Consider the following 7,661-nt stretch of genomic DNA (forward strand, 5'->3'; position numbering starts at 1 on the left):
CAGCAGTACATATACTGCGACATGTCGGCTTTGTCCCGCGAAACGACGTAACTGTCGCCCAATCGCCACAGGGAAAGCTGATCTGCGGGTTCGGCAGCCGCGATTGCCGCCAGGCACCTGCGATCGCTCCCTGTGGAGACAGAACGGCGGTCTACCGTTGCCGTTGTAAACGCGGCAGACCGCTGTTCTGTCAGCAATAATAGCCTCCTATTTAGGAACAAAGGTCCATGTGTTCATTCCATAAGTACATCCCCCACACAGAAAGCACCCCCTAGGGACACATTTAACCCTTTGATCGCCCCTGATGTTAACCCCTTCCCTGGCAGTGTCATTATTACAGTGACAGTGGCATATTTTTAGCACTGATTACTGTAGTAATGTCACTGGTCCCCCCAAAAGTGTCAGAAATGTCAGTTAGGGGTCCGATCTGTCCGCCGCAATGTTGCAGGACCGGTAGAAATTCGCTGATCACAAATTGTGTTTGACCAAAAACCCAAAAGGGGAACTTGGTAACTGAGGGCTATATATGGACTTTTAGCGGTATCGTAATTCACTTGTACCACAACATGTTTAAAAATGTACAAAAACTTTATTAAATTTAACATCTAAAAAATATAGACACACAACAAATGTCTTTAAAAGAAAAAATGGCAATAGTGATAACAGTACACATTAGAACTTCTCATTGGTAATGTATTCTACTGGGTGGGCCAGGTGTATCTGCAATTTAAAGCGGAGTTCCACCCATTTTAATAGGTTGAGATGTACGTAATCCCCTTTAACCACTTGCCGACCGCCGCAAGTACATATACTGCGGCGGTCAGCCCCAGCCAGGCAAAGTGACGTGTATATATACGTCACTTGCTTGTGAGCCAATAGTGAGCGTCCGCCCCGGCTCGTTCCCTGGGAAGTCCGTGCGTGTGACCGGCGGACCCGATGTCCGCCGGTCACTCGACGATCGTCGATGCAGAGGGAGAAAGGCAGGCGGCTAATGTAAACAAAGCCGCCTGTCATTCTCCCCTGTGTAGGAATGGTGATCATACGGTTCTACTATGTAGGACCGTTGATCACTGTTCCTACACCAGTAGCCATGTCCAATCACAGTTAGAATCACGCCCCTAGGGACATTAACCCCTCCTTCCCCAATAAAGTTAACCCCTTCCCTGCCAGTGTCATTTTGCAGTAACAGTGCATATGTATAGCACTGATTACTGTAGTAATGTCACTGGTAACCCCAAAAGTGTCAAAAATGTCAGTCAAGGGTCCAATCTGTCCGCCGCAATGTCGCAGTACCGAAAAAAAAATCGCAGCTCGCCGCCATTACGCGTTAAAAAAAAAAAACACCAAAAATGACAAAAATCTTTCTCTTAGTAAACGCAACAACTTTTGCGCAAACCAATCAAAATATGCTTTTTGCAATTTTTTTTTTTTTACCAAACATATGTAGCATAAAACAAATTGGCCTAAAATGTTAAAAAATTTTGATTTTTACATTTTTTTTTTTTGGGGAATTTGATATAAAAAAAAATGTGAAAAATATTGTTATTTTTGCAAAATTTAGGCTTTTTTTTGTTTATGGCGCAAAAAGTAAAAATCGCACAGGTGATCAAATACCACCAAAAGAAAGCTCTGTTTGTGGGGAAAAAAAGGACGTCAAATTCGTTTAGGTACAGCGTCGCACGACAATGCAACGCGCAATTGTCTGTTAAAGTCACGCAGTGCCGAATCGCAAAAAAAAACCCTGGTCGGAATGGGGGTAAAATCTTCCGGGGCTTAAGTGGTTAAATATGTTTTTACCAATGCAAACTATTTTTTTTCTTTTTTTGTAAGGAAATCCCGTTTTTCTTCTTTATTCATCCTCCCTTCCGGGTCCTGCTGCCTATTAGGCGATTACGTCACTAGGCAATTCCCAAGGGCTCCTGGGATTGCGGTGTCATGTACCCCAGCAGCCCTTGCGAATTGCCTAATGACGAAATCTCGCGTCATTTCCAGACCGCCACCAGCTGTTCTCAGGGATGTATTGTATTCAGTCCACTCTCCGCCCCGCCCCCTCTTAGTGAGCTCTATGGAATGTAATGCTTTCAGTCCCAGCTCACTGAGTAAACTAAGTGAACAAGGCAGATCGCCGTTGTGCTAAGCAGGAACCCGGATCTCTGTCTTCCCCCCCAGTCAGACCATCCCCCACACAGTTAGCAAGCAGCCCCTAAGGACACATTTAACCCTTTGATCGCCCCTGATGTTAACCTCTTCCCTGCCAGTGTCATTAGTACAGTGACAGTGCATATTTCGCTTTCGTTCATTGACGGACACAGCTCCTTATCTTCTTAACCGTTGGGTTATGCTGTCCCCTACAGGAGTAGGACACTAGGCAGGAAAAAGCTTGACTATGCCTATGGGGCCGTCCCAGGTGGTATACTCCCCCTCTCTGCTATAGGCATTCCGTTTTTTTTTTCTGCTTAGTAAGGACCTAGTTCCTTGCTGGGATTTCTGGTCCTGGCAATTTTTTTCCTTTTTCAATTGAATTTTTTTCTTATCTTTGTTATTTTATTTCTGTGAGAATCTACTATCAACTGCCGGACTGGGCGACGGACTGGATTTCTTGTTATTCTCAATAATAAGAAGCCCCTTTGCTTCCTACAATACCAGATGACTGCAACGTGAACTTTTATTCTCCACACCTCCTTATTCCAGGAATGCATTGCAAGTGTTTTATAAACTCAGCAGGGGGCGTGCCAGACCTCTACAGAGAGACCACTGCATTTTTGTTTTTTAGTTAAAATAAATAAGATGTTCTACTTACAGATTCCAAAGGCTTAATTTTTTTTTTACCTTTTTACCTGTGTGCAGTGGCCCATCCCCCCCCCAATCCTTACCTGAGCTCCCTCTGATCAAGCGATGTTCACGATCATCTCGGCTCTCCTGGGACTCTCCCTCCTCATTGGCTGAGATGGCAGCGGGAGCCCATTGACTCCTACTGCTGTCAATCACAGCAAGTGAGGTAATGAGGAGCGAGGGGGGGGGGGGTGACCGCAGCTCTGTGTCTTATATTTGCATAGAGCAGCTGCTTTCTCTGGGGGGCACTGCTGCTCAAGAGGAGGAGCCAAGAATTTCCGGTCGGGCCAGGGGAGGAGAGGCGGTGATCACCGCCGCTCTTCCCCGATCGTCGGGGATCGAGTCTGGAGATCCGCCTGCTTGTGTAAACAAAGCGGGAGGATCTCCTAAGTGACAGGCAGGGTCAGATTGCAGGGTTCAGCATAGCATAGCTGAACCTGCGATCTGTCCCTGTGTCACTCAGTCACCTCCCCCCACACACGTCAGTAAGCACCAGGCATACATTAACCCCTCCCTCTCCAATAAAATTAACCCCTTCCCTGCCAGTGTCATTTTTACAGTAACAGTTCATATGTATAGCACTGATTACTGTAGTAATGTCACTGGTACCCCCAAAAGTGTCAAAAATGTCAGTCAGGGGTCCGATCTGTCCCCCGCAATGTCGCAGTCCCGCAAAAAAAATTGCAGATCGCCGCCATTACTTGTTTAAAAAAAAAAAAAAAAAACAAAAATGACAGAAATCTTTCCCTTAGTAAACGCAATAACTTTTGCGCAAACCAATCAAAATCCGCTTATTGTTTTTTTTTGTTTTTTTTTACCAAAGATATGTAGCAGAAAACAAATTGGCCAAAAATGTAAAAAAAAATAGATTTTTACATTTTTTTTGGGGGGGGGGGGGGGATTTCATATAAAAAAATGTGAAAATATTGTTATTTTTTTCAAAATTTACGCTCTTTTTTTGTTTATAACGCAAAAAGTAAAAATCGCACAGGTGATCAAATACCACCAAAAGAAAGCTCTGTTTGTGGCGAAAATAGGACGTAAATTTTGTTTGGGTACAGCGTCGCACGACCACACAATTGTCAGTTAAAGTCGCACAGTGCCGAATCGCAAAAAGTGGCCTGGACGTAAGACAGCAAAATCCTCCGGTGGTAAAGTGGTTAACTGACCATTGCGCGGTCGTGCGACGCCGTACCCAAATACAATTGATGTCCTTTTTTACACAAACAGAGCTTTCTTCTGGTGGTATTTGATCACCCCTGCATTTTTTGCACTATAAATAAAAAAAGGCAGACCATTTTGGAAAAAAAAAAAACAATATTTTTTACTTTCTGCTATAAAACATTTTCAGTAAAAAAAAAAAAATCACATTTCTTTATCAGTTGGACCGCGCTTGGAAGGGACTTCCAGAAGAGGTGGTAAGGGAGCGGTCTATGCAAGATTGTTGAAAAGAGTAGTTAAAGTGATACTAAAGGTTGCTAACCACTTGCGGACCGCCCATTGTGCATATACTTTGGCAGGGTGGCCGCTCTGTGCCAGATCATGTACCTAGTATGTTGTCTGGGGTGCGCATGCGCCACCGGTGGCACTCTCCTGCTGTGATTATACACTCGATGTCCGCCGGCACCCATCGATGCAGAAAGGCAGTCAATGTAAACAATGCAGATCGCTGTTCTGTTAGTATAGAAGGCATGGATCCTGTGTTCCTGTAAAGCAGAAACACTAATCCATGCCTTCCACTATTCAAAGCACCTCCCTCACCACACTGAAACACAGGCTAGGCACACAGTTAACCCTTTGATCACCATAGGTGTTAACCCCTTCCCAGCCAGTGTCATTAGTACAGTGACTGCATATTTTTTTTTAGCACTGATCACTGTATTAGAGTCACTAATCCCCAAAAAACGTCAGCGTTCAATTTGTTTGCCGCAATATCGCAGCCCTGCTATAAGGCGCTGATTGTCGCTATTACTAGTAAAAAATAACTAAAAATATCCCATAGTTTGAAACTATTATAACTTTTGCCCAAACCCAATCAAAATACGCTTACTGGGATTTTTTTTTTTACCAAAAATATGTAGCACAATATTGGCCTAAATTGATGAAATTAGATTTTTTTTTTTTTTTATTTGGCGTGTTTTATAGCAAAAATTTTTTTGTGTGTGTATATATATATATATATATGTGTGTGTGTGTGTGTATGTATGTATGTATGTATGTATGTATGTATGTATGTGTGTGTGTGTGTGTGTGTATGTATGTATATATATATATATATATATATATATATATATATATATAATATGTGTGTGTATGTATGTGTGTATATATATATATATATATATATATATCTATATATGTGTGTGTGTATATATGTATGTGTGTGTGTATATATGTATATATATAGTGTGTGTGTATATGTATGCATGTGTGTGTGTGTATATATATATATATGTATATATATATATATATATATATATATATATAAATATATATATTTTTTTTTTTCAATTGTTTATAGCGCCAAAAATTAAAAACCGCAGAGATGATCAAAAGAAAGCTCTATTTGCAGGAGAGAAAGGACATAAATTTTATTTGGGTACAGTGTCGCACAACTGTGCAATTGTCCGTTAAATTAACGCAGTGCCGTATTGCAAAAAATAGACTGGTCATGGGAGAGGGTTTAATCTTCCAGAGGTCAAGTGGTTACATTGTGACAGCACTTGCTGGAAGAAGATCCCCCGTCCGCTATCAAAGCATGGGATCGGAGGGGCACAAGCAGGTGATTTTTGGTAACATGTTACATATTAGGCTGCATTCACATGTCAGCGTATGGATCGCGGGCAGAATCGCCGCAATTCCGCCCGCGATCCAGAAATCATTGCAAATCGCGAGACGCCTGTGCGTTGCCCGTGATTTGCAATAGCACCCCAAACGCTGAGCGATGTTGCCGCGATTTCACGGTAACATCGCGCAAAAAAAAATCGCGGGACGCATTACGCCCAAAAAAGTACAAGAGCTTCTTTGGAGTGTATTGAGTCCCACGATTTTTTTTGCGCGATGTTACCGCGTTTCGGCAGGCGGAAATCGCGGCAACATCGCTCAGCGTTTGGGGTGCTATTGCAAATCACGGGCAACGCACAGGCGTCCCGCGATTTGCAATGATTTCCGGATCGCGGGCGGAATCGCGGCAATTCTGCCCGCGATCCATACGCTGACATGTGAATGCAGCCTTACACACTATATACGGGGGTAACCTGTTATCAAAGGTGAACCTATCCTTTAAATGTTTGTAACTTTGTGAACGAAGTCCGCTAATATTTTGCATCATTTTTATTAACAGAGATTTTTTGACGAGTGATCATGTAGCCCCGTGTGAAAACGCAGATCCTTCGGGCAACCAGTGTTTTGATGCTAGGAGGTATGACAGCGTTCCTACACCAGACCTGGTGAACTTCCATGGACTGTGCCCGGAAAATATCGATATTCCAGCAGATGCCGCTCCAGCTGAAGGAGCTTTGGCAACCGCCGTAGTCCACCAGATGCACCCAGAGGCCACGCTTGAAGATATTGAGGTGGGAACTGTAATCGGCGGACCTCTCTCAGACTTAGAACTGTCTCATGTACAGGAAGATGAGATATGTGTAAACACAGACCCAGGAGAGTCCGCTGAGATGGTCACAGAGCAGCCCCGCCCTGTGTCTCCTTCGGTCTACATGATGCGCATCCCCCAGCCACCGGGAGCCTACATTCAGAATGAGCACAGCTATCATGTGGGGAATGCGCTTCTTTGGAAGAAGAGAGCAGAATCTGCATTAGAGGCACTGACCAAAGTCCAGAGACAGCTGGAAGCTTGCAGACGACGGGAGCAGAGGCTCCGCCTTCGCATCTCTGCGTTACAGCAGGAACACTTGCGGGAAAGGCGTGCACAATCGGATGTCCGAGAGAAGCTGAAGGAGCATCTACAAGTGTTTGAGCTTCAGCTTATAAATGACTTTGTTTAAATTCCCCGTGTGGTTTACTAAGGGTGTGTGCCCATGGGGGTTCTGCTGAGAGTGTGCGCCCATGGGGGGTCTGCTGAGAGTGTGCGCCCATGGGGGGTCTGCTGAGAGTGTGCGCCCATGGGGGGTCTGCTGGGAGTGTGCGCCCATGGGGGGTCTGCTGGGAGTGTGCGCCCATGGGGGGTCTGCTGGGAGTGTGCGCCCATGGGAGTCTGCTGAGAGTGTGCGCCCATGGGAGTCTGCTGAGAGTGTGCGCCCATGGGAGTCTGCTGAGAGTGTGCGCCCATGGGGGGTCTGCTGAGAGTGTGCGCCCATGGGGGGTCTGCTGAGAGTGTGCGCCCATGGGGGGTCTGCTGAGAGTGTGCGCCCATGGGGGGTCTGCTGAGAGTGTGCGCCCATGGGGGGTCTGCTGAGAGTGTGCGCCCATGGGGGGTCTGCTGAGAGTGTGCGCCCATGGGGGGTCTGCTGAGAGTGTGCGCCCATGGGGGGTCTGCTGAGAGTGTGCGCCCATGGGGGGTCTGCTGAGAGTGTGCGCCCATGGGGGGTCTGCTGAGAGTGCGCCCATGGGGGTGTGCTGAGGGTATGCGCCCATGGGGGGTGTGCTGAGGGTATGCGCCCATGGGGGGTGTGCTGAGGGTATGCGCCCATGGGGGGGTGTGCTGAGGGTATGCGCCCATGGGGGGGTGTGCTGAGGGTATGCGCCCATGGGGTTCTGCTGCTGAGAGTATGCACCATGGACGTTTTTACGCCTTTTTACAAAACTGTAATAATTACTGGTAGAAAGAGGGGTTGTTCTGTTACAGTTTAAATTCTTAAAGTGGAAGTCTA

At 45.8% G+C, this 7,661-nt stretch overlaps 1 protein-coding gene across 1 annotated transcript in view; it reads left to right on the plus strand.

The window, feature by feature from the left end:
- The window catches only part of THAP7 (THAP domain containing 7), a 36,146-nt gene extending 29,238 nt beyond the window's left edge, over window positions 1–6,908 (plus strand). The window contains exon 7 of the mRNA XM_082273330.1: window positions 6,176–6,908. Within this exon, the coding sequence (XP_082129456.1) occupies window positions 6,176–6,836 (661 nt within the window). The 3' untranslated portion in view covers window positions 6,837–6,908. The remainder of the gene's footprint in view (window positions 1–6,175) is intronic.
- Window positions 6,909–7,661: the final 753 nt, after the last annotated feature.

The sequence above is a fragment of the Pelophylax lessonae genome, assembly GCF_965119305.1.
Source record: "Pelophylax lessonae genome assembly, chromosome: 12".
Classification (NCBI taxonomy): Eukaryota; Metazoa; Chordata; class Amphibia; order Anura; family Ranidae; genus Pelophylax; species Pelophylax lessonae.